The following is a 27,471-nucleotide window of genomic DNA, read 5'->3' as shown; positions in this document are numbered from 1 at the left end:
TTCTTTACAGTATAAAAATCAAAATTAAAACTTGTTTGAGTTGTATAATCCATCAAAGTGAACATCAAGTCCGTCAAAGTTACTTAAGTTATTTTTGTGGTTAAACAGTGTGATAACTGATTTTAATACTCTGTTCAAATGAATGGAAACCAACGGCTGCCACCAATGGTAGAAAACATACATACAACAATGTAAAACTCCACGGCATGCATTTGAAAATGGCTGGCAATGATTTGTGATTGAAGTAGCTTCATGGCATGGCCCCTTTAATCCTTGGCTGGTCATAATGACAAGTTAAGATAGACATTTTTCTGTGCACGCACTCCTCCTCCATCCTGTCTCTGGTGTTGCGAGATGAAACGGGAGCGGGGAGTGTTTTGATTCTGGGAGTTCAAGGTTTAGTTTAGGGGTCACAGGGGTTAACAGCATTTGCACACACCTGCTGTTTTTTAATGAAGAGGATTAGTCTGCGTTCACATGAGCCCGAGCCCACCGTGGTGCTTCACAGCTTCGCTATCTTCATAACAAAATTGTCCTTTAAAAGAAACAAAAAAAAACACTAGCAGTAAAAAAAGTCTTGTTATGAACTGCAATGCAGTGTAGTTGCTCCCTGCAAATGCTGCGCTGCATTTCTTGGGTTACATCCTGTGCTGAAGTTAAAGGCCACAGCTTTGCTTTGTTTCTCACACACACAGATGCAATGAATGCTACCTCTCCTGTGCTATTTCACAGTGAGCTGGCTTTTTTTTAAATTAACCATTAGTCTGTCTCCTCTGTAGCACAAATAAAAGCTCTTATTGTTGACAGAAAAAAAAGAGGCTCTCTGAGAATTAGCCACATAAATGAGCGTTAAAGGAAACAGTCCCCTTTAAAGTCTGTTTACCTTTTCAGCCAAAGAGGTCTTTAAATGGTTTCCAAGTATGAACAGAAAGAAGGTATTGGACCTATTATCTAACTGTGTGGGCACAGGATAAAGAAGGAAAACAAGGCGGTAGTGGCATGAATTTAAAGGATAATTGTAGTGTGTCACAGCTGTGAGTTTTATTTTTGTAGTTTTAGCCATCATTTCTATCTGTTTATCATATTTAAAATGATTGCAGATATCTGTGAACACAGCAGAATGGCGGCAACAAAGCCTGACGAGGCAACAAACATGATCAGTCAGACAATCGGCTAAATTTAAAAGAAGTAATTCAACATTTTGTTTGCTTTTTCACTGAGAAGTAGATGAGAGGACTCATCAGGGGGAAACAGGAAGTCTGGCTTTGTTCAAAGCTAAAGAAATCTGTTGAACTATTCCTTTAACCCCTTTTTCCTTTCTTTTAATTTGGATGTCATCCTCGCATTACACCTGAAACTGTGGGTGCACAACTATGGCAAGTAGGGCAGATCAAAGTGAAGCCTTGAACAAAGTGGAACCCGGTCTGTAGACTGATTTATGTTTTGTAACAAACATTTTACTGCCCGTCCTCATTTTCTCTGCCAGATAAATTGGGCTAACCTCGGAGTTGTGACTGATTTGTTTTTAGCAGTATCCTCAGATTTCCACATTCCCAGATCTCTGCAATTAACTTGGTGAGTGCAGTGTTATTATACCCATCAAAATCAATGGCCAAAACCTCAAAAATAACAGGGTTAGTTGTACTAAACTGGACTTATCTTTTACTGTATAACCAAAACGGTGCCTGTATGAACAACAGAGCTCCAACCTTCAGATTTTAACCTTCCATCATCAGACAGAGTCAAAAGGGCTCACACTAGGCCTCCAAACACCTCTTACTACCAGCTACCGTCAAATATCTGATATGATCAAACCCTGTTTCTCTCTAACTCGTCCCTCAGCCCATGACAAACTGTGCTGCAGAGAGAAGGGAGGAGACAGAACAAGGTGAAGAAGAGGATGATGAAAGGAGGAAGGTACTCTACTAAACCCTACTTGTGTGAGCGGTTCATCTATAAATCTGTTCTGACCCTTTGCATGTCTTTCTTTTTGCGGCAACTGTGATAGCATAAGCAGATGTCGAGCTATCGGCGAGGAAAAAGCCCCTACTGAGATTAGGGGAAGGAGGAGGGCGGTCCAAACCCGGGAGAGAGAATAGAGCGGCCTTCCTGGTTTAGAAATAATAATAATAACAACATAAAGTCACACAAAATGAACCAAAACAAAACAACGAGAAAAAAAAATACAATGTGCAAACTTCTCTCATATAAATAGACTACAGTCAACGCATTGTAGAGCACCATGGGAGACAAGAGGAGGTTAGGATGGTGTGTGGATGTGTGTGAGTGTGTGTGTGTGTGTCAGACATGATTTATGCTTGCTTCTAGTGTGTGTGTGTGTGTGTTTTATCAGTACAGTATTTGCATGGATCTACTACCACATGTACTAAGAATTGCAGAAGCCACTGAGCACAGAGACTTGAGACAGATGGATCACTCGTGGGGGGAGGGGGATTAGAGGAGGCGGGTGTCTAAAGTCCAATTTAAGTTCAAAGTTCAGCGTCCCCTAATGTCAAGGGTCACACCCAGTCCTGCAGCGAGCGCTTGCAGTGCACCAGCAGCCGCGGCGCCCCTTTGCTCTGCAGCGTGTTGATGATGGCGTAGATCAGTCCCAGGATGCACAGCACCAGGACCAGCGGGATGGTTACCATCAGGATGTTCATGGTCCGCTCCTCGCTGTCGTCCACCTTCAGCACCACGTCCACCTCGTTGGTGTCTTCCTCGCGACCCTCGCGGTAGTCGTCATCTTTGTCATCTGATCCTTTTCCCGTGTCCTTGTCTGTCCCGCCTCGATCCGTTCCGTCATTGTCTTTGCCCTTGTCGGCGTCACGTCCGGCATCTGGGTTGAACGGTGGGCGGTTCACATCTGGGAATTTGGGTCCCGAGTCTGTGTCCGTGTCTCTGTCCGGGTCCAGGTCCACACTGCAGCCCATGAAGTCTCTCAGGATGGACTTGGGGTAGCCAGGCTCGCTCTTCATGCGGTGGTTGTCAAACTTCCAGTATTTAGAACCCTTGTAGAAGAAGGTGTAAGCTGGAGAAAGCAAGGAGAGCAGATGTAAGCAAACACAACCATGTGAACATAGACAATTTAAAGGAACATTTCAACATTTAAGCTGCTTTCCCATTTTCCCAAACGTTAGAGGAGATTGATACCACCCTCAGATTTGTGCCATTAAGACCAGATGCAACGTATACGTGTTTATCCCTATAGGCTAGATCAGGATGAGACTTACGCACATTTTATATGATGTCGTCATCTTTAAGACACATGAACGATGAAAAGCACTGTGATTTTCTCAAATTCATGTCAGAAACGTGTAATGCATTAGGAGAAATGTATTGCATTTGTTTTTCTTTAGCCTGCAAACAAATTTTTAAAGTCACGGTTCAGACAATGGATGACAACCTGAGTGAGGGGAGTGATATCGCAGCAGTGCAGCAGTTACTTGGATGAAAACAACAATGACAACTACTTAGAAGATTGAGACACAGACTTCGACCTGCTAAGCTGCTAACTGGCTAGCCATGGCGGGAGACATGTCGGAGGAGGAGGGAGAAGAGGAGGAGATTTTGGCAGGTAAAAGCCAGTGTCACCGCTAGTCAGAGGTAACTATTCACCTGATACAACGCCTTTATTAGGGGCACTAAAACCTTTATTTCTCAACCTCTGAAGCAGATAGAAACATGGCTTTTATTGTAAATCATTACATTAACCCTGGTGTTCATTAACATTTAAAAAAAAAAAATCAATAAACAATGCTTTGGAATTCTTTTCTAGAAGGCGCCTTTGGTTGTAAAGGCTTAATCTGGATCCAGCAGCTGGTTATCTTAGCTTAGCATAAAGACTGGGAGCAGGGGGAAACAGTTAGAGCGGCGCTGACCTGGAGTCTCCACTGGTTGCATGAAAGGGCAGCTGGAAACAGTCTCCATACTTTAACTAAGCCAACCAACTGCTGGGTAATTCCACTCTAACTTAGCACAGCAAAGTGAAAAGCACAACACATGTAGGCTCAAATTCACTTCCCAACACACACACACACACACACACACACATACACACACACACAGACAAAACCACCATCCCCTCTCTCATGATGACTGCGTGACCACGCCCTAATTCTTTGTTTCAGTCTGCCCCAGCCCCTCCTTGCCCTTTTTCACACACACACACACACACACTCCCAGAAAGCACTCTTCTTGTCTTAGCTCACCTCCATCATCGCTGAGGAAGGCCCCCTTGGGAGCAGAGGGCACCGACGATCCCCACACGCTGATTGGTTTCGGGTATCCTCTGTCAGCTGAGCGCGACTGCTCGTTGAAACGCCAGTACCTGCAGAAAGCAGCGGAGAGAAGATGGTTGTTACTGTTTATCTGCTGTCTAAACCAGAGCGTGGTGAAGGCCTAGAGTACACAGTGTGTATATATAACAGCAGAGCTTCCAAAGAACATTCAAAGCTGTTGTGTGTAAATGCACTAGAAATGCTGAAGCAACCTCCACTGTATTTACTTTCCTGTGAGTATTTTCATAAAGAAGCTCCTCTTGTGTTATTTCTTTTCTGCAGCACAGTAAAGGGGGTTCAATATGTTTTGTATCATCCACAGAACTTTCTAATTTTATTAATAAAGAGCTGCACAAATGCAGATGCTTCTCTCCCTCTTGTATAACTTACTGTAATACTTATAGAGCCATGCTGTAATTAAATTGATAACATAAATCATTCCGTAATTTCATTCTACATATGGAATTAAAGACAGTAACCTCCTGGTGGACAGAAATAAAACTTTAAACTGTTTACACATAATCATTTCAAACTTCAGCACCACAATAAAATAGAAGATATACAGTAAATTTGTAGAAATACATGAGAAGATTGTTTGAATCTAAAATCAGAAATCAATACATGAATTAGAGGGCTGTAGTTGTAGTTACCAGTCTCCTTGAAAGAAGTAAGTGTAGCCGGATGGTTCCCACCAGATGGCTGTGTCTATTCGGTCGTAGGGAATTTCTTGACCATAATCAGTCAGCTCCTGTGGATAGCCAGGCTCCAGGTTAGCCTCCCTGAAAAGCCAGAATCTGTTTCCTGAGGAGAGGAGAGGAGAGGAGAGGAGAGGAGAGGAGAGGAGAGGAGAGGAGAATGTTAACATGTACACTTATTTGAGTCCACACACACATATACGACATACACACTCTGACAGGCACAGACACTTTTAATTTGCTGGCGCAGAATATGTTGAATAATTGAAACTGAATGAGGAATAAAAAGAAAATACGAAACAATACGAGAAACCAATCCCGCATTTACACACACTTGTAAATTATATGAATGTAATAATGATTTGTTGGCAGGCAATCAAAAACACAGCAAAACCGAGTACAACACCATTGACTGGAGTTTGGGTTTGGCTTGTAATTATCCATTAGGAGCGGCTTGTCTCATGTCAGGCTGAAGCAGATTTCTCGCTGAAGGGAAGGTTTTATTATTTTTCACCGTGTCAGACAGGGGTACTCTGTTTCTCCTGGCACCATTACATCTCTCCTCTTGGCTTCAATCTGCCTCTCCCTCTCTAGTAACCCACCCCCCCAAACATCCATCCACCCATCCACCCACCTCTAGCCCCTTGCGCCTCGTTTAAAATGAAAGCTCTCCACTCAGCATCTGGAGAGAACAAGAGGTTGACGCAATGCTTCCCAGGGTGCCTGCGGTGCACGGCCCTGACGCAAAATCCCATGACTTATTCCATGACTTTCCACGGCTGAGCCCGAGTGTTTCAGTGACCGAAAGATTCGATTGCTTCCTGCTATGTAACTGTTGTTTTTCTACAGGGATAAACAGTGTGGTTTCTGTCACAGTTAGGTTTTTTTTTTAGGATGAAAACAGCTGTGAAACCTCTGGGTAATACAACAGCTGCGTAAGAGAACTGGATGAATACAGTTTTGAATGTTACTGCACTGAGAGTTTCTCTCACTTTCCAAGTCTGGACTACACTTTCCCATTTATTTCTATTAAATACATTCACCATTGTCCTTTCTCAATAAAGAGTAATTCAATGAGTTGAACTTGAAGAAAATGACACAGTACTCTCAATTTAAGCGGTTACAACAGTGTTGTGGTTGACGTCACCAGCTCAGGTGAACTCAGGTGACTATACTTCACAACAACTGTGCCTGTTATCCTCGCTGTTATTTTCTGTATACGTATAATGAATCTGATATCATACACTACACTGCCTCTGTTTATGTTATGTAATTATTAGGGCTTAACTACTAATTGAAATATTATCCAAATCGCTGTTACAGAGAGACCATCAGCCTATAAATCATATTCTCAAGACATAAGAGAACATGCTTTTTTGGTACAAGACAGAACAAAAATCACATCATCATCATTTTCATATTTTTTTCAGTGAAAATGAAATGCAAAAATGACTAATATCGTTGGCCTTAATAATAAAAAAATAAATAACAGAAAAACGATTCACACAGTCATTATTGGTTATTGATAATTACTACATTTACAATATTTTTCACCTGAAAATAAATTTGGGGCCAACAGCTGAGTCAGCCAACATACATGAAGTGGATCATATAATGTAAGTACTGAGCTGATATTTGGCGTCTAAAGTCTGTCCTCATCACTTGCCATAAGGAAACACTGAGCTCAGCACAGCAGGGAGTGGGGAGTGATGACAATCATTTCTGTGATAGTTGTGGGTTTTGTTGTTCGCTGCCACTACTGCTGATTGATGAGAAATGTATTAGACACAACCAAATCACACAAGTAAGCTACAGAAGCATCCCTCGTGAAAAAGACACCTCCACTTGGCAAGATGTGCAGAACTTTGGTCGTGATTCATGAGCTTTGTTATCAGGAAGTCAAGCTGTTGTTGATCCTGATTGGTCCATTTAAATGTCTAGGTAACAGGTCGCCCTTTCTCTAGCGCTCCCAGGTTTCCTTTTTTCTTACCCTCCTCTTCCTGCCTCTTGTTCTTTCTTTGCTAATGGCAAGCAGCCAAGTGTCATACTGAGAGATCTGCCAATGACATCATCCTCCTCATCATCAACAGCTGCCCCAAAAGCCTGTGGCTCCCCCAGTTCGAGCTGCATTAAAGGCTGCGTTCTTTCTTTTTTCGTTCAACAACTTTATCCACCATTGTAAAACACAAGCTGCTCTCAGGGACTCGCAGTATAAATAATGAGCTGTGCTGGAGGAGATTTATACTCTGCATGTAGAATACATTATGTACTGCTGCCTTCTTGAAGAAGTGGGGGTTTGTAATGTATATCTTAAACATTATCTGCAGGAGATGAAAAAGTCTCCACAATCTGTTTTACTATTTTGCTCTCAAAGTGACAGCTAATAATACCAGAAAAATATTATTCAGAACAGAGCCAGGCCTGTTTTTACAGCAACAATAAGCAGAAGTGGTTACCAGTGGATGGTACGTTCATGTCATAAAAGAAATTGGAGAGTGGAGATATTGCAGTTCGCTGCAAAGGGAAGAGGAGCATAGAGGTTTCATGATCCTCTGAAAGTCTCACGCCATCATATTGTAATAACAACAAACACTCATGAAAAACCGAGCTTGTATAATTTATAAATATTTTATAATTTATCTAACTGAAATAAGGAATTTAGTTTAGATAACTGAAGGTTTCTGTTTGTGTTATTGTGAGGGAGCTGGGAAGCATCCCCTTTACTGACATGAAACACACATACACACACACACACACACACACTGACTGTGTAAAGTTGGACAAACTGATACAGGAAGTTAAATTTTCTTATGTTGTGCTTTAATTGTCTGAACCCCACTAACCACTCTCTCTTTGGGGTTTTACTTCCTGGGGCGTGTTTTTATGGAGCGCACACATGAGACTGCAGCTTCGGGGCTTCAGCTGATGCCAGTTACCTTGTTAGGCTGAACCAAGTGGTCAGAGAGGAGAGAGGGGAGGGGGGAAGAGGGTTTTGGTTTGGTTTGGGCTTTTGTTCAGTATTTCTTGAGTTTGTTATGTATTTCATTTATCCTGTGTTAGGCATTAGTCATGTGCATGGTGTGTATGCAAATACTTATAATGTTAAATTGTAAATATATTTGCTGAATGTAGCGGGAGCGGTCATGTGCCCTTGCAGTGTAGAACTGAATTGGCACATATACCAGGTGAGAAAGCAGCACTGAGTGTCAGAGAGAGAGAGAGAGAGAGAGAGTGTCCGGTTGAGTCATCTCTGCTGCAGTGGAAAAGCTGTATCGCTGTCCACCAGTCCCATACATGCTTGTAAGATCTGCACCATGTTTTTGTAACCTCTTTGAAACCTTTTCTGGCACAAGTAAAAAGAAAAACTCAGAGATCTGGAACAAAAAAAAAAAAAAAAGCCCTGTCTGATGCTGTTCTTTCCTCCGCCACACCTTACACCTCAATCCTGCTGGCTTCCATCCTGTTTGTAAGGGCTTACCTCCATCAAAACCTTACACTTACGTAATGTGAAATAATACGACGTAGTACGAAGTACAGGCACTGACCAGCAGCAATTCTCTGCTCTTGTTCTTACAGTAATGAGTGATAAATAACAAATAATCAATCAGATCATTTGACTGTCTCCACTAGGCTGCAAGGCACTTATGAAGAAGATTATCAGCAGTGCAATTGTGTTTATGACTGTAGGATACTGTCAGTCTGAGTGGGGACGTCGTCATATCCTGTTTCAGAGTTGTGTGCTTAGGCTCGTGCATCCATCAGTGTGGTCGTGAGTATTTGCTGCTTACCTTTAAAGAAGACGAACCTGCCGTCGTGTCTTTCATAGGCAGCGTCTATGTCTCCAGGCAGACCCCTCCAGAAGTGACCGATGGGCATGGGGTAGTTATCCAGAACCCTGTTCCTACGCACCCGCCAGAACCAACGGCCCTGAGGAGACAAAATTGACGAGCGTGTTTGAGTGTGTCATTTCTTATTGTCGGTTAAACACATCTCACTTTAAAAAACATTCCTGTGCTGCTGTAGGAAAATAATTTTTAAACGTCACATAGTGTTTGAAGTAGATGTTCATGTCTTTTTTCATTATCTAGGTTCTATATTACTACAGAAAGGAGCTATAAGAGTACATTCATATGGTTTTTGGTTCTTAAAACCAACAAATATATCTTCATATGGTTCAAAACTTCAAATAAAACACAGGACAAGTGTAAAACAGGGGACCTTTAAGACTGTTGTAATGCTTGTTGGTCATTATGCTGAGCAAACTGGGCTCTGCAGGATAACTAGACCAGAACGTACAATAAACTAACAATAGCGGAACAGTAGCAGGCTAATAATAGTCAGTCTTCGCTCTGCTGGCTTTATCATGTCCCCATACCCCTCTCTCTCTGTTGATTACAGCCTGCTGTAAATGACTATAAAGACCTGTTAGAGGGATTTCAATGTCAAATCAGCATCACAGTAGCATATTTTAACCTAACCACAGAGAAAAACTTCTGCTTGTGAACATTAATATCTGTATATGCTGTGCACACAGGCCAGCAGGCAGATTTACACCAGAAGCCCTCAGACTCATTCATAAGTGGTGAGTCAGTAGCCCTGCTTGTCCTGGATAATGTAACGGTAAAATGCTCAGTGCTGCTTCTTTCTGGCAAGCACACCTCGTTTCGTCCTTCACGTAGGACACACTGGCAGACAGCACGGCGCGGCACGGTATGGAATGGAACAGAGATGGAGATGGGCTGGCGAGAGCCGAGAGAAACGTCAACAGGGCCGGGCCGAACGGGCTGCCTGCTCTTCGATCTGTGTGGTCTGACAGGCTCCTTGCGTTGACCAGATTAAGACTGAATTGACCATATTAGTCCTCAGCAGAACAGACCAGACCTCAGTGAGGGAGGTTCAATACTGAGAGCGGCTCAGTGTGCTCTGCTGCCTGTCTGCATATCCAGCTCTCTGCTGAGAATAAATATAAGAAGTGAATAAAAGAAAAGAGCCATTTCTCTCCACAATGATAGCCCCTTTCTTCTTTTAATGGACAGGACTCTGTGGAAAAGACAGAGTGGTTCTGATGTGCTACAGTTTACTCCCACGCATACAGAAGATAAAGTAACCAACTTTGCCTATGAATAATGTCTATCATTAGCACGGTAACTACAGTTTCTGAACAGTGGAGGCATCACTTCCAAACTGGTGCAGGGACTTTGTACAGCATGTTGGGAGCTAATCCCAAACTAAGCACTGAATGACAATGAAACAGTCACTGCTAGATGATCAAATTGTGAGACAATCATATCAGAACTGAGTCACTTATCAATCTGTGTTCTCTCTGACACACTCTCTGACCATGAGACGATCAAGAAGTGAAAGAAGACACAAGAGAGGACACAAAGCTGCAGCATTTCCAGTCATTGTTCTGTCTCTCTCTCCTCTATAAATGGTGTTTACAAAGCCTAGGATCAGATCAACGCTACCAATGCTAGCAGCTGTGTGAGGCAAAGAGGTGCTTTGAACTATAAGCTAATGCCAGTTTAGCAGGTATAATGTTAACTATGTTCACCATTTTAAATTAGCATGATAGCATGCTAACAATTGCTAATTGGCATTTAACACAAAGTATGGCTGAGGCTGGTGGGAATGTCATTAGTTTTGCAGGTATTTGATCATAAACCAAAGTATTGGACAAATTAATCCTGAGTCGGGATGAGACTCTGAACCAAACTTCAGGGAGATCTGTCCAATAGTTGTTGGGACATTTCACTAAAAAAAAAAAAAAACTGATTGTCACAGCGGAGGAGAAGTCAGGGGATCACCATAGTTACTAGGATTAATTCTGAAATGCCTCTACAAAATTGGATGTCAATCTATTCTAGTAGTTCAACAAATATTAGAGACCAAACTAGTGGACAATCCATGGAGCACCCCTGCTAGTGTGGCTGAAAAATGAATAAACAAAGCAGTAAATGTTTAAACATTGCGATCTTGAAATGAGCTTTCAGGTTCAGCTGCAAGTGGCAGATAAATAAATGATAATTTCATAGCAAAACCACAAACCTGCAACAGATGATACATCTTATCTAACACTTAGTAAGTGGCTGTTCCTAATGTGCATGATAACAGAATTATATTCACAAAACTGATCGGATCACTTAAGGCATATTAATTGCTTTTGGTCTGCATTCACTCTGATCAGATCATTGGTATTAGTTTAAGAACCACTGCTAGGCAGGGAAAAAGTTAATTCTGGATGCTTATTAATGCTGTCCAGACTAGCTTCATGACTGTGGTTGAAACCCAAGAACATGGACATTACTGGCCGAGATGAAATCTAAGAGCACAGATATAACTGTCTGACCATGTGCAGCACATGTCCAGGCAGCTGGATGCCAAGTCATATAACTACTGGTCAGTGTCAGACACACTTACAGACCAAGATAGGAGATATTCATAGACTGATCTCTGTGTGTTAGGAGGGACAGGGGGCAGTGCTCTGTCACACAGTATACATTTGAACCAGTGATGTTTGGTTTAATGTCTAAATATTCAACTGTATTACAATAATAATGCAAACAGGAATGTATTACAACAGCCGTCATAATCAGATTTACAGAAAAAACTAAATGGTGTTGCATTTCATCCTTGATACAGGTATGCAGCAGATCAAAGTGTGGTTGACAGTTAATGCTGTTGCATATCTTCACTTGTTTGACTCCCTACTGCTGCAGTTCACTGTCAAATGTTAATATTTCTGATATCATGACAACATTTTGTCAACATTAGCCAGAGCACAAGTTTGCAACTGCACTGGAATGCACTGCCTCTAATCTAAAGTATATGACAATTAAAACAACAGGAAGTGAATCTCAAGCTCCTTCACAATAAGGCCTGGGTGTTCTCTGTCCAGCTCTCTCTGATATCTGTGAACCTCTTCAGTGTTCAGCACTGCCAACACTGGACACCTCCTCTGACCTCTCCCACTGAAGCACATCATTACTTATCTTTATAGAGCTGCTCTATGTATAGATTGTCACTGAAGTCATCCTGAATAGGATAAAATACAATGCAGGAAATTCTGCCCTATTTTCTGTTGGAATTTCAGTTAAATGAACTGGCGATGATCACGTACATTTCTTGTATCATCAACGCTGACCAGGAACAGCTACTTCCACGACTGGTGAAAACACATCAGACGTACAGTATAAGGGCTGGGCTGCATAATATCATAACAACTTAAACATTAAATGAATAATAAAAGCCAGCTTTCATCGACTGCAGCCAACAGCAAAATTAAGGTTTCCTAAGACATATTTCTTAAAGGTAAAACTCTTCCTGATGGCTCACTGCTGCTTCAGCCCTTATGAATGTTTAGTGTGGGTCCAGAGGCTCTTTAAGGCAAACACCTGAGAACACCCCACCCCTTTAACAGTGTTCGCTCTCATAAAAAACACTGGCCCTGTTGGTTTACAATCCACAAGGACCTGATTGAAAACAGACCTCTTGTTGGCCGTGCACACGCCATTTGTCTCCAACTGATTCTGCAGAAAATAACAACTAATTTACTGACACAGTTAACTTGTCACAGCAGCTCCTCTGCTGGAAGCCAACTGAAGGACAAACAATAAACCGCTGTGATGGTAAACATAATTCTTTTCATGTTTTACGCTCATTACTTCAGATCAAGATAAAGTTAGCAGTTAAAAAGCCCCCATGTCCCCAAACCTCAAAACCCTTTACCTTGAAAACAAACATCTCTCCTCGGAGCATAGCAACCGTGTCAAAGTTCCCTTCACAGATATTGGGTCCGTAGTGATCTGGTCTGTCGGTGGTCCTGGGGCGGTCAGGGTGACGAGGAGGTGTTTGGGGTGGTCTCGGTTCTGGGCGACGGGGTGTCACTGTGGGCAGGGCCTGGGTGGGGCCGCTGTCTGGCTGACCTGAAGGGAAAGACGAACATCAAGGGTTAAATCTATTTTACCACATTATGCTTGACGACAAGATGTAGGAACAGATGACTGACTTTTTTCAGTCATCTGTTTTCAGCATCAACTTTAAAAGTACATAATGCAAATTAATCAAAAAATGCAGTTACAATTAAATAAAAAATGGGAATAAACCTAAGTTATAACAGTAAAAGTCAAAACTGCTTATTTTTAGAATAGAAACTCTCGCTTTCTTGTTTGGTTGTTTGTTTGTTTTTATTGTTTTTAAATGCTATCTTAATGTCTTCTTAATGTTCTATTTTGAATGTATTTCCATGCCTCTGTAAAGCACTTTGAATTGCTTTCTGTCTGAATGGTGCTCCATAAATAAACTTGCCTTGCCTTTAATATTTCTGAAATGCTGATGAATTTACAGCTGAAAAATGGATTCCCAAATGAATGAAGGCAACCTACTGGGTTAGGGTTTTAAAAAGGAAATTAAAAGAAACTTCTTTGTTGTAGGAGAAAGGCATAAAAACTACTTTTCAATATTAAAGAAAGTGAAAATCACCAGTTCATATACACTGGACACCAGGACAGTCATCCAATATACATCCTACCATAGATCTGTTGTATGCCGCGCCGGTCATCGTCAGGCAGCTCGAAGTTCTCAGTCTCCATCCATTGGTAAAAAGGAGCCATGATGGCCAGTGGGTTGTTGGAGTGCTCTAAACCCAGGGCGTGACCCAGCTCGTGGACTGCGACCAGGAACAGGTCATTACCTGTGTGGAAATGATGGAGCATAGAAACAAGTTAGGAAGTTAGGGAGGAAAGAAAGCTAGAGTGAGTTATCTGAGTTTTTACAGAAGGAAAAAGAGAGAATGTCCCTCCGCATTCATACATCTGTGTCTTATGAAAAACACATAGGAATCCATATGCTGCAGGCCACATAAAGAGGAAAGTCCCTCATTCTATAACGGGATAAGGCCTCCCTAAGGGCCCAAAGTGTGCCAAGAAAACATTCCTCACATCTTTACAACACCACCAGCAGCCTGGACTGTCGACACAAGACAGGTTGGGACAATGGATTCATGCTGTTGACACTAAATTCTGACCCGACCATCCGCTGCCTCAGCAGAAATCCTGATGCATCAGACCAGGCTACATTTTGGAGTCTTTAACTGTCCAATTTTTGTGAGACTGTGCCCACTGCAGCCTCAGATTTCTGTTCTTGGAGTGGAACCTGATGTGGTCTTCTGCTGTTGCAGTCCATCCACCTCAAGGCCGGACGTGTTGTTTATGCTGAGCTGTTTTTTTTTTTTCTGCTCAGTTGTAAAGAGGGGTTATCTGAGTTACCGTAGCCTTTCTTTAAGCTCCAACAAGTCTGACCGTTCTCATCAACACAGAGCTGCTGGGTAAAAACTCTAGAGACTGTTGTGTGTGAAAATCCCATATCAGCAGATTCAGAAACACTCAAACACTGCCTGTCAGGCAGCAGCAAACATGCCACAGTCAAAGTCACTGAGATCACATTTTTTTCTCATCTGATGTTTAATGTGATGCATGACTTAATGCATTGCTCTGCCACATGATTAGCTGATTGGACAATTGCATGAAAAAGCATGCGTACTAGGGGTTCCTAGTAAAGTGCTCAGTGTGTTTATATCCATGTAGTTAATATTTGAGAATGACTGTTCATTGTTCTCTCCACAGATCTGACACATGAATCACTAAAGGCATGCTAATGATTGCTGATATGAATCAGCATACATTTCTAACATTTCTAACCAGTCAAGGGATGCTGTTGTCCACGGCCACTGCAAAAACTACACACTGACAAGGCCACGACACAGCTGTGCCCCACTGACCATTGCATCAACTTCCTCTGCACACAAAAGACCTCTTACTGATGTTTTTTTTTTTGAAAAGTAAAACCACAGAAAACCTGCTTTCGACTTGACCAACATATTCCTATATGGTCGTGTCTGAAGTGCAGCCAGCACACAGTCGGGTACTTCCCCCCAGTCAATCCCTCTTTGTTGCTTGAGACCTGCTCTCTGTGATCTTTGAACTCATGAGCCATTTTGTCTGGCTCAATCCTCTGTGCTGATTGGTCAAATCTGTGCCAGTGACATCATGCCGTTGGGGGGGAATGGGACCTGGTGATGTCAGAGATGAGCATGGAAGGGAATGGGGAGATGCTCTGGATGCCTGTCCTTGTGCATCTCCTAATTTCCTTTTAGCAACACACACTCACAAAGGGATTCACACAGTTCATCTCCCCCACCATCTATAATTTCAGAGTCACATGAGTGTCCTCATGGCATGCTAAGCTGTGGCTAACACTCAAGGAGAGAAAACAGCAGAGGGCAAGATAGAGCGCTCCAGATAGCTGAGGATGAATAAAGAGAGAGAGAGAGAGCACTGAGAGCAGATAAAGAGGCCTTTGTGAGGTAACCGCGACAACCATTTAGTCTGACAGAGAAAAGCTTGAGTAAACTTCAAACATCTCAGCATATTTAGAAGTTCAGCCAACACATCTAATACTGACCACCCTACACACACATTCAGTCATTTTAAGTTCTATTTCACTTGTTTAGCTTGTCTCACACCTTATTCATCAGCAGCTGAGGGAACTCCCAGTGCAACACAAAGCAGCACCCTGACAACCAAAGTGCACTCTCCAAGTCAGCTCTGCCTTTTGCCAGTAACTTACTCACATTATTCTCATCTGACCACAAAGGCTTTCTGACCTTTTTACCACTCCTGGTCTTCAGGGTGTCATTTGTGTTAGGTGTGTTTGAGTGTGCATATAAGTAAGTTGTTTGGTTTAAGTCTAAAAGCTGTTTCTGTTAGAGCATCTGTTGCAGAAAGGCTGATTAATCACACTGTGTGTCACAAGATTTACACTGAAAAATTTTCTAGCCTAATAAAATTGTTATTTGCTAACTAAAGAAACTGAGTTCAGGGAAAGGGGAAAAAAAACAGTACAACTGCAAAGGGGAAACAGATTTGTGCCTTACCGTCACATGCTGTCATATGAATTTTTCATGTGTAACTATTGATCGCTAAGCTTAAGTCTGTTTTTGTTTGACCAAAAGGAGGTCAAAGGTCAGGGCTGACTCTGCTTCATGCTCCAGGACACTTCAGCAGGGAAGATGCAGATAAGGTTTGAACATGGCTCTTCAAGTCTTACTTCTTTCTTCTGTGAGATTTTGTTTGCACTCTGAATCAGCACTGAAGAAAGGCAAAATATCAATATTTCATTTGAAAATACTATTAGGGCAGCAACTAATGATAATTTTAATTGTGAAGCAATAAGGCGGTTATTTTTGATTCATTTATCATTTAGTCTATGAGATGTCAGAAATTAGTAAAACTAAAAAATTCATGTCACGATTTTCTACAGCAGTAGAAATCGTAAGTGTTATTATAGCCTGAGCTGATTTATGGACCTGTTAAAGATAATTTATCTGAGTACAAAACTATATTTTTAAGTCAAGAACTTCTCACTCTGTTGTTTCAGGAAAGACACTTTTGCATCAGTGTGCCCTGTTTAAATCAGATGTTTTGGTAAAAGCATAGGTGCGTGTTTATATTCTGTAATAATGCAGTTATAAATGTTGGTAAACCATTAATAAGGACATAGGGGCACTTTCTAATAAGTCATCATGTCTGCATGTAAAAATGTTAGTGTAGCATGAATAAAGGGTAATGGGTTTCTCAATGTCTGTTGAGCCATTAGCAGAAGTTGGTCTGTCACCTGCAATTATAAATGTTAATAAATCATTAATAAAGGGTTCTGCAATCCATCAAGTCTGCAGTTATAATGTTAATAAGCTGTTTATAAATGGATTTTATGTCCTCCAAGGACAAGTGGTCTCCAAGCCATGTGTCCAGCTAGAGGAGGATTTTCCACAGTCTGTCAACCCAAAATGTAACGTAACGTTACGTTAGCGTATTACCTGACTTAAACAATTGACTTAAAGAATTAACTTAATCAACCAAAAGACTGTTGCTGTTTAGATACAAATTTTGTTGGAAAACTTCAAATTTGGCAAAGGGTGGGGGCCACATTTCAAGACTAATGCAAGGCAGTAAAGGCAGTAAAAATGCCAGAGCTAAATGAAGACTACATTTGTGAAAAGCTCGACTAACTAGACATGTGTCTAACTAAAGTCAGACAGGATTGTAATTTGGTTGTACTTTGCTTTTAAGCTGTGTAAGTAGCGTGGAGCAACAAAGAGCCCAGTCTACAGATCTTCCTGAGTAGAGCACACTCCCACTTACTGTGGGATTCTACTGCCCCTGTGATCTGTCCTGCAACACATCCCACTCAGAGCTGATCACACAGATACACACACACACACACACACACACACACACACACACACACACACACACACACACACAGACAAAGCTTAGCTGTCTGTGTCTGGTGTGTGTATGTAGATAACAGGGCAGGAAAACCCATTGTCGCAAAAAAAAAAGAAGAAAAATCCCTTTCTGCTCAACAGGGTGAATGGGTGCACAGAAAGAAGAGGAACTTCTCTTAAGATTGAAGGTGTCTTCTTACATAGGATTAGTTTAGTGCTAGAAATTGGTGCTCAGAGTTTTATTTGGGTTTAAGTGAGATTAGATTTAGGCAACCATTTTAGCAAACTCTAATCGTCACAGAAATACAAATATCTTGAGTGTGTGTGCCTGTGTGTGTCTGGCACAGACTGTACAGACCATGATGCATGGAGTTCAGTGATTAGTGTAAGTTGTCAGAATTATAATGGTAGGGGAGGAGGTAAATCGGAGACCTGTAAGGAGGTGCAGTTAGGGCAAATACTGTGTGATTTGACTTTGAACTTCTGAAGAGGTAAATGGAGAAGCAGAGCTGAACCATGCCAACTCTAGTTATGTGCAGGGAAAAGTGATGGGGACAACTGTTTGCAATCTATCATATAGATCCATTACAACATACACAACATGACATGACTTTAGTGCTGCAAACTGCTCATCAGCTCAAGGACCTATGACTCCTAAACGCTCCGTTTCCCTTTCAAGGTTAAGCAAATGACTCCCTCGCATCACAAGAAATAGCTTCATAACACAACAAGCTTTCTGTGTGTGTGGCTGCATACACATAAACACAGACATACAGCACTCCGCACCAACTCAACTTGCAGTGCAGCAAAACATCCACCCACCTGAAGCCACAGTGTAAGTCCTGAAAACATCTCCCAGGAAGCTGTTCACTGAGAACTTTTCATTCCTGCTCTTGTTCAGGTTTTTAAATGTTTTTTCTCTGTAGCATTCACTTGTACTTAAGGAAAATCACCACTGTCCCCATTTACCTTGAATGTTCTGGTTTCCTATGGTCCACGGTTCGTCGGAATCAAAGTGCGTGTCCCCTCCCATTCCAGGTCCAGGGAAGTAGGCATGAGCGAGGAAGCCCCCTTCTCCATCAAAAGGAGAGCTGTCTCCATGAAAACCTGAAGCGAAGAAGATCATGATGTCTGGCTCCTTGCGGCGTCCATATTTGATCTCCTGGTAGGGGATTTCGTCAAAGGTCAGTGGGGTGACCCTCTCCCAGACTTTAAAGGCCCGCCGGATGGCCTCATAAGAGTTATACTCTCCAATCTTGGGAGTGTAGTTCTGGATGCTGTGGAAACAAAGAAAAGAAATCTTACAAGGGGAAGTGTCCCACATCAGCTTTAAGTAAGACATACCCATCTGTTGATTTATATTAAAGATGTTTTTCATTTTAAGGCTGTTAGCAATTTGAGGTGTCAAAGTGTCAAGCACGTGTATCTAGTCTGGTGCATAGTATGAGGCGTCTATGGTGGTTAATGTATTCTTGATACAACAAAATCAGTAAAAGAAAGGCGCATTTAAGATACGTTTGTGGCAGGTTAGATTTTCTTTACAAACAGAACGTCTTTTTGATACCTGTATGTGAGGTGGCTCTTGTTCCATTTATGTCCAGTGAGTGCGTAGCGTTTCCGCCGCACATTAGTTTTGATCTGGCCTCCAAACTTGTCAGGTACACCGCAGCGGGGTCTCCTCATGGCGCTAAAGGAGTTGAAAGGAGTCAGCGACAGGCAAGAAGGCATGTGCATGTGTGTTGAAAGGAAGAAGACACCCCGAGAGAAGAGATGAAGGGGAGTGTGATGTTGTAACCCCTGCTCTCTCCTCTTGATGTCTGTGTACGTTTTTGTTGTTTAATTTAGTAGTCTGTGTATCTGTGAGCTGCCGAGTACAGCCAGGCTACTGAGCAGTTCCTCTCAAGCAAAAAGGGGAGAACGTGTTCAGTTTCTAAGGGAGAAGGAGAACTTTACAAATCTTTTTATACAACTGACGATTTGACCAATCCTGGTTAAAAGCCTATATCTACAAATTCTAGGCCAAACCATCCTACTAAAAACATTACAGGGCTTTGCAAAACTTGAAACTGAAAATTTAGATAAAGTTTGGGACTCAAAGTGTTTTGGAGGCTGAGTGGGTGTAGATCAAGAATATCAAAAATACAAAAATATCCTAGCTAACCGCTGCCGACCTGATGGTTTGAGGGTCCATGTGTCCGGTGACTTCTAGGCCATAGAACCGCTGCATATCGCTGATGGCGTTGGACAGGATCTGAGCTGATCGCATGGTGGACATCTGTCTGCTGGCCTGGGGCAGGTAACCGTACATCCTCAGCCATGACTGGAGACAAACAGGAAGAAAAACACAGAGGAAACTGTTACAAATAAAGAGGTATCATCTCTTAATATACTGTGATGTCGATTCACTTGAATCAAAGCTCATTAAGATCATATTACTCATGCTGACAGCAATGAGAAAAGACTTTTTATATAATTAAGAAGTGAATTATAACATGAACAAGGAAATGGAAATTATGGAGACAGCAACAGCTGTTTTATAAGCATATGGTCAATTTGTGTTGTTTACATCTGAGAGCAATGATATGAAGGCCTGGGGACCTTTAAGTTTGTCTTCTCCTCAGCTTCAACACCTGTAACATGATGACATGACAGAAATTTGCCTTGGTCCTCAGGCTTTGTGGGAAAATCACTCCCATTTGTTATTTGATCTTCAGTTAGAAGAATGGGGCAGTATTGGTTTCGATTTTTAAGGAAGTGAAATTGCAATGCGACAGTGCTCTTTTAAATGTATAAAATTGTGCAGTGGTTTGCGTTTAATGTTTTGTATATAAAAGGAGGAGATCAGCCGACTGTATCTGACCGTACTCAGGGAGTATGTGACAGGGAGGGCTGGAGGGTGGGGGTTTAATGACAGACATGAGGGAGAAAACGTGATACTTGACCCAAACACAGATGACGCAAAGTCTATCCCACCTGTTATGCAGAAACCTTATATCTCACACACTTTTACACAGAGGCGAGCACTTGCATACTGGGTACTCTGAGATATTAGATACGCCTACACACGGACACGCTCCCCTTGGTGGTGCAGGGAATGTAAAAGGGTGTGTGTCTGAGTGTGCATGTGTTGCTTATGTGTGTAGCTGTATCAGCATGTGTGTGTGCAGGTCTCAAGCTTACGCCCATCTTTCACAATGCAACAACACTGCTTGATAAAGCTCTGTGTCTACTTACCCACTCCTTTAAAGCCATAAAAACAAACTCACCTCTCTCAGTCCCTCTCTCTCACACACACGTACACATAGTACATGCATCTTATTAATGTGAAATGCTGTAGGCCCTATATAATAATTGCTCTGGTCACATATATGTAGACAGAATTAGTGTTTATTCACTGTATGTGCAATTACAAAAATTTACAAAGGGTCTCCCTGACCGTCTTTGATTTACTGTGTACCCTCTGTCTGACTGTCCTGTCACTGTCTATACATCTACAATATGACTACATGTAAGAAAAAGGGTCAAAGGCAGATGTGTGGATCTGTGCTCCAGATCAAATCTCAATGTAACTTTAACCCAAGTACTTCTTCCTGCAACATCCACCAACAGAAAGCTATATTTCGCCTACATGTGTCCTTCCTCCACCATCGGCCCAGTAATTACTGTGCTGCTTTGATCAATTATCATGAAGTGATCGATCAATCAGTGTCAAGCACTGAGCTGAGTCTGACAGATCCTGACAGCATCTCCTCCTCTGTGATCAGTTAAGATAGTAGATGACTACTGTCAGCCATTTAATATATGACCTTTGTTGAAATACCACGTCTTCTCTTTTTCCCTGAAGGTTAAAGTTTTTTATTAGATTCTCCTGACAGCAGTAATATAAAAAAATGCTGGAAATCCTGCACAACAGAAAGTTTTTTAAAATCTTTAAAAACTAATGCAGCCAATGCAGAATATTTCTTCAAATTATACAGTGCATGTCTTTATAGTTTATGCACAGGCTGTCAGGAGGCCAAGGATGAAAACCCAAGGTGTTTGAGCCTTCAGCCTTTGAAGCCCTTGGCCTGAGGAACTCACACATTCAGTCTTTATGTCATTTCTCCAAAGACATCTGTTGTTCAAGCATTTTTTGCCCTTTTCATTCACTTTAATTGGTTTCAACTGATGTCTGTTAGGTATTTTTAATCGAATTGCTGGTTATTTACACCTCTAATGCTTCTATTGTAGGTGTAGAGCTGTAAAAAGAGCCCAGCTTATTATTTTTACTCCCTCTCATCTTTATCTTTCCCTTTTTGGCAGAGGATGTACTGGCTATATCAGCTCTGTGTGTGTGTGTGTGTGTGTGTGTGTGTGTGTGTGTGTGTGTGTGCGTGTTCGTGCGTGTGGGAGCAGGAAGAGGCATAGAGAGGGCTGAACTGGACATGACCCTGACCCACCTCTGCTTTTAGATAAGGAAGCTTCAAACACGCTGACATATGATTACACACACACATACACACACAAACTCACTCAAAAACACAAATGCACTTTCTGAAACACTATCTAAATACTCTCTCTCTCTCTCACACACACACACACACACACACATACGAAACCACAAGCACACAGTTCAAGTCAAGGGAAACAGGTGGCATCGTTCACAAAACACTTGTGTTCACACAGTAACAAAGAAGACAACATACATCAGGTGAACAATAATTCAAGACAATTAACCAATCACTAAGCCCCTCCCCCATTAGTTACTGTTGCTACAGTTTTAAACTGTACTTGATGGCTGCATACACGATAAATGATACAAGACAGTATCTTAGGTGCTGAATTAGCTTATGTTAGAGCATAAAAGCACACTGTTAAATACATTTCTTATTCTTTTGCTCGTTTTTGGTTTTGAAAAGGTGATTTAAAAAAGACACCACCCCACCCGCCAAACTCTTTAGATTTAAAGTATCACTTTCAAGGGGCTATTTGTCAGTTTTCTCTGCTGCTGAACGTGGTTTCTCTCTGGTAGCAGACGGTGGTGATTGTTGCTTGACAAGAGCTTTGGTCATTGTTGCGTTTATAAGACAAGAGGTTCTAATACGTCCTCTGAGCAGCGCTATGTCCTCAGGGCAGACTGGCGGCTAGAGTTAGTCACTATTGGTAAGTAAACACCTGTTAATGCTAATATTGGCTATGTAACAAAGGCAAAACTTACAAAGAGCTCCTTTAACTGAACTTTGAAATGTGGAGAAATCCGTTGCACAACGCTAACTCTGCTATCTTAAATTCCACTAGACGGATTCAGGAAAATAAATGAATTTCCTAAATGACAAAAAACACATCTGCAAAAGGCAGAAAATCTTTCAAGTGCTGATCAGTAATGAGCAGTATTGATTGTCGCTTTATGTCAGTTAATGGTATTCATATTTCATACTGTCTGGAGATAAGAACAAAGCACTTTGCAATGCCGTGATGCACCCAGTAATGATCAACCAACCACAATAGATTGATGGAGAAACAAAGGGGTAAAATTGCAATTCTATCTAAATTCCAATAAAAGTAATTCAAAGGAAACCACAGTCTATTGTCCTGTGTAATCTCAAGCATGTCTCTTTGAACATTCCAGCCACTTCCTCCCTGCTCATCTGTGATCAGCATCTCCACTTGGTTGACACTGCTGCACTGATAGTGCTTGATGAAGAAGGGAAATGCCTTGTTGTCTGTTGATGTTTGTGTTCTTGTGCTGTGTGTCTTTGTGTATACATAGGAATCTGATGTTGTCTCTACACACTCTTTCTCTGTCCCCTCCCGGGCCGTTATTGGATACATGGGCAGAGCTGCAGTAGTGCTGGGAAGATGTATGGAGGCATATGAACCCCTGCCACCCTTCACCCAGTGTTTCCCCCATATGCACCTAACAGCGGCTGCTGAAATATCACTGCCACTAAGATGAGAGGAGAGGAGAGGAGAGGAGAGGAGAGGAGAGGAAAGGAGAGGAGACAGCTCAGTCTTATCTCTTTAGAAACTAACTTTATATAATTTTGCCCTACGGACGCTTCATATCCAGGTCAACTCACACACCTGTGAGCAAAGCATATAAACGATAAACTTTGCGCTTACTTGATAATGAATTTTTGGCATGCTTTGCGGGCATGCCAAAAAAAATATCTTTGCACGCATGCTCTTCGCCTCTGCTGCAACAACCCCATCCTACGGGAAACACTGCTCCTCCCCAATCATCTAAAACTGTGAAGTACTCCAGTCTGGCTGCTCACCTTCCCTCATCAGCTGAGCTGAATACAAAACAAGTCTTAGACAACAGGAGGAATAGGGTTTTGTGGAGTGTGTGTGTGTGTGTGTGTGTGTGTGTGTGTGTGTGTACGCTACGCCTTTTCTATTAAATGGGCTTTCAAAGAGTCCTTGAGCTTACCTGCCAAAACCAGACCTAGCAATATACAAGGAGTTGTAAAACCTGCCAGGGGTGGGTGTGGGGGTGTGTGTGTGTGTGTGTGTGTGTGTGTGTGTGTGTGTGTCCACCACAATGTCAGCCAAGATACTAACAGAGCTTTTATTCCGAGGCTTGGTCTGCTGCCATGTCTTACCCCCCAAAGTCCTACCAAGAGGATGGATATGTAAATGGAATAGTGAGAGAGAAATAGAAAACGGACACAGAGGAAGAGAACATCACTTGTTCAAGTTGAAGATTTCTTGAAGCACAACAGATAACATATAAATAAACACGCAATCACCCTAATACAAGCTCAGAGATAGTTCCCATCTCATGGCGTCCCCCTGCTCCATCCCAACACTGTAGGAATGTGAGTCTTTGTGGACATGTTGAAAGCCATCACATGGGACTGGGGGGGGGGGGCAGATTACATGGATACAAAGAGGATATGCACTGAGGAAGTTGCCGTAGTTATGTGCTGCATTAAGCCACTGATTACTCCTCCCCTCGCTACTATTACTCTGCTTTAGCTACAAATTGCTGTTGCACACTTTTTTCACTCCGTCACAGCCTGTCGTATCACGTCCATGTTTCTCTCTGCTCCTTCTCTCTCTCTCCTATTCACAAGTTTTCTCTCACAGCTCGCTCTCTTCAGACAACAGGGTCCATTGTATTTCCTAAGATGCCTTGGAGTCCCAGGCCCAGTGTGCCTGTGCACAGTGTGTGTGTGTGTGTGTGTGTGTGTGTGTGTGTGTGTGTGTGAGTGTGAGTGTGAGTGTCCCAGTTAGAGAACAGCTGTCACATTCAGCCATCACATGCTGCACAGCTGAGACTGACCACTACCTTCCCTGTCAACTTTCTCTCTGCCTTTTTCATAAATAACTAATTTGCATTTTCTTTTGAAACAAAATTTCTCCGATTCTTATCACACACACATTTGATAATCCCCTCTTCACCCTCATTCCTTTAACCTCCCACCTCATCCTTGTAGTCCAGACAGAGTAGGAGTTGAGTTCTCAGACCAACTCCTAAAAACATGGATTGCACTGCATTTCAAGAGTGTGGATTGGATTGGTATTTTAGTATGTGAATTAACTATAAAGTAGGTATTTAATGAAATTTCAACACAATCCAACACAGTCTGAATTTGCTGGAAAGATACCAGCTGCTTTGAAACATGTTATTTCATTTTGCATGTTAATTATGTTGTTCAAGACACATACAGTCCTCTTTTAACCTGTCCTTTATGTGATTAAGTAAGACTACAAAGTATGTGCTTTACTACCTTATCATCATGGAAATTCGAGCCTACTTTCTGTTCACACATAAAAATTTCTATAAACTGTTACAGCTCCTGTGGGTGAAAACAAATGTTCTCTCCAGAGAAACATTTATCCTCCACAAAGACGCAGTACGGCCATCAGTGACTTCATAAAAGTTGGGTCTCCCCTGCCATAAAGATTAGGTCATGGAGATTAGCAGGCCCACCAACAAACGAACCACATGACTTTTAAGTCCTCTTGAAGTCTTCAACTAACACTTGCAGTTTTACTTAAATCTAACAGATTCAAGCCTCCGCTCTTGGTCACATTTGCTGGACCACTGCTGATTTTTTAAGCTGGGCTATCAATGAAAACACTTTGTTGCTGCTGCACATAAAAAAAGGCTGATGTGAACTTGTCGACAGGAGCTTGTTGTACTTTGGTCGCAGCCAGGAATGTTATGGAAATTATCTAAATAAACTGTTCTGAAAGTAAAAGCAGCCCTGACACTCGTACATGGTTTCAATGATTTAACTTTTAATCATAACAACAGGATTTAGGGTACCTACCTTACCTTACCTACCACTTTATAACAATAAAACACTCATGCACTTTAAAATTTCAGGTTTCCCAGAGAGTAGCCTGTTGTATCCTCTTTATTTTGCCCATGAAAATCCTTTATAATAAATTTCATTGAATGTCATTGAATAAACACATACCAAATGCAAGACCTGCTAGGACGACTTGTCACTTGTTTAATTTTCATGGACATTGAGCTCTTTTCAACAACATCCAGTTGAATGGAAAACTGTCAAGTTTTTCTTTCACCACTCAGTTGTGCAGCTTTAATTTACTTTTGTTGGAACAGCAACCATCTTAAAAGTTGAAGTCCCCTGTGCTCGAGAACATTGCTTGTATGGAGCACTCTGGATGTTAAAAAGACAACAAGGGCAACACAGTTGTTACTTCTTGAGCTGACACACACAAACACATTTAGCAACAAGTGATTAGGAACTTCTCACCAGTCCAAACATTGTGTAAACCTTACAGCCCTTGTCTCAGTGAGACACATTAGCACATACTGCACACCGCATGTACCACAGCTATGTTAATACCCAATCAGAATGTGTTGTAACCTGACTGACAACCAGACCCCCGGTCACTGGGTTTTTGATAATGCAAGCTCCCCTCTAATGACCTGGAAGCCTTTTTGTCAGCCTCCCCTTCTGTCTCTCTCTCTCTCTGTCAAACAACACACTAATACAGAAACAAGAGCTCCACCACTAATTCTAAAAAGTCAACTTATAGGGAACTGTCTCTCAAAACACTGATGGAAGAAGAATGTACTGGTTCAAGTTCTGACTTGACAGTTGGTGGCTAATTGTAAACATAGAGTAAATGTGCACTGGTGAGGCAAAATGAGCAATGTGAAAAACTGGCCACCATTGAATATCTTGATGCAGATATAATTTGGTCAATTTCATATATCATACTGATTCTTCTCTGTTTTGTGATGATTAACTGATGTAGTTAGATTCCTAACAGTGGTTTCTGATGTTATAATCAGTATAAGTGTCTATAAGGTGAGTAATGCTTTGCTTTTCTGTGTTTTTGCATGTTCACCTGAGGGGAAAGAGACACGATTCCTAAAATCTAGCACAGCGATTAATCCAGAGACAACTAAGGGTGTTTGAGAATGGTGTGACATGGAAAGAGATAGAAGTCCTATAGGGGACAATATGATGAAGATGAGAATGGTCAAGAGTGGGTCCCTGACAAGAAGATTTTTGATTTCCTGTTGTGCCTGCTACATAGTCATTTATGAGGAACCACATGTGAAACCCAAGTGTGTTGAGGGGATTTTAATTATGATGTAATTAATATTAGTCACGTTAACCAGATGTTGTGTAGTGGGTAGTCCTGCCTCAATTCTGACTGGCTGGGGCACATTTTAAGATATTACACAGGTAAACATCATGCCTTCATATCAGCTGATTGAAATGAGGCAAATCAAATTACCGTTCAACTATAATCTATAAATATGAATTGTTAACAGCACATCGTGATCATTGTTAACATTTGAATGCGATTGTTATGTGATTATTTTAATTTGTTTATAGTCTTTCTGATGGTGAATTCCCGGTCTTTCCTTTGTTGTCACTTTCAATGGTAAATTGTTTAACAAGTCAATATTATAAAGTCATCTCTAACTTCTGCTGCTTTTGTTTCATTGTATTTGGTAAGTAATTGGCTTTATTTGGTGTACAGTTGTAAAGCTGCTGTACGTGTTTTTACCTCTGCGTTGAAGGTGCTGTCATCCTCCGCTCCACTCGCCCCGAGCGCGCACAGCCACAGCGCGAGGAGGGTCCGTCTCCAGAGCAACCAAAAGCAGCGGTCCCGTGAGGTGGAGGCCATGGTCTCAGTTGTCGTTTGTCGAGGTTTTTACTCTAAGTATTGCTAGTTTATGCGGTGAAAACCCTCATAAAAAAACAGTAGCAAACTATTCCCTAGACGTGAT

At 41.8% G+C, this 27,471-nt stretch overlaps 1 protein-coding gene across 1 annotated transcript; it reads right to left on the bottom strand.

Annotated features, from left to right (window-relative positions):
- mmp15 (matrix metallopeptidase 15) lies at positions 1–27,471 on the bottom strand. The gene is made up of 10 exons (XM_022741441.1): positions 27,249–27,471; positions 19,433–19,581; positions 18,826–18,948; positions 18,231–18,538; positions 13,506–13,667; positions 12,704–12,900; positions 8,764–8,902; positions 4,931–5,081; positions 4,212–4,330; positions 1–3,031 (listed from the first exon to the last, which is right to left on the bottom strand). Exons 1-10 carry the CDS (start codon positions 27,366–27,368, stop codon positions 2,520–2,522), a joined length of 1,980 nt encoding a protein of 659 aa, XP_022597162.1. The 5' UTR covers positions 27,369–27,471; the 3' UTR covers positions 1–2,519.

This window comes from Seriola dumerili, unplaced genomic scaffold, assembly GCF_002260705.1.
Source record: "Seriola dumerili isolate Sdu_G_001 unplaced genomic scaffold, Sdu_1.0 BDQW01000003.1, whole genome shotgun sequence".
Lineage (NCBI taxonomy): Eukaryota > Metazoa > Chordata > Actinopteri > Carangiformes > Carangidae > Seriola > Seriola dumerili.
Note: the sequence above shows the minus strand (reverse complement) of the source record. Positions and strands in the feature narration are given on the sequence as shown.

Excerpts from the sequence above, each read along its gene's own strand:
- mmp15 (XM_022741441.1), bottom strand. The coding sequence starts at position 27,368 with ATGGCCTCCACCTCACGGGACCGCTGCTTTTGGTTGCTCTGGAGACGG. Across the intron at positions 19,582-27,248 it reads ACAGCACCTTCAACGCAGAG|TCATGGCTGAGGATGTACGG; the intron begins GTAAAAACACGT and ends GTTTGTCTCCAG. Across the intron at positions 5,082-8,763 it reads CAGGTTCGTCTTCTTTAAAG|GAAACAGATTCTGGCTTTTC; the intron begins GTAAGCAGCAAA and ends TCCTCTCCTCAG.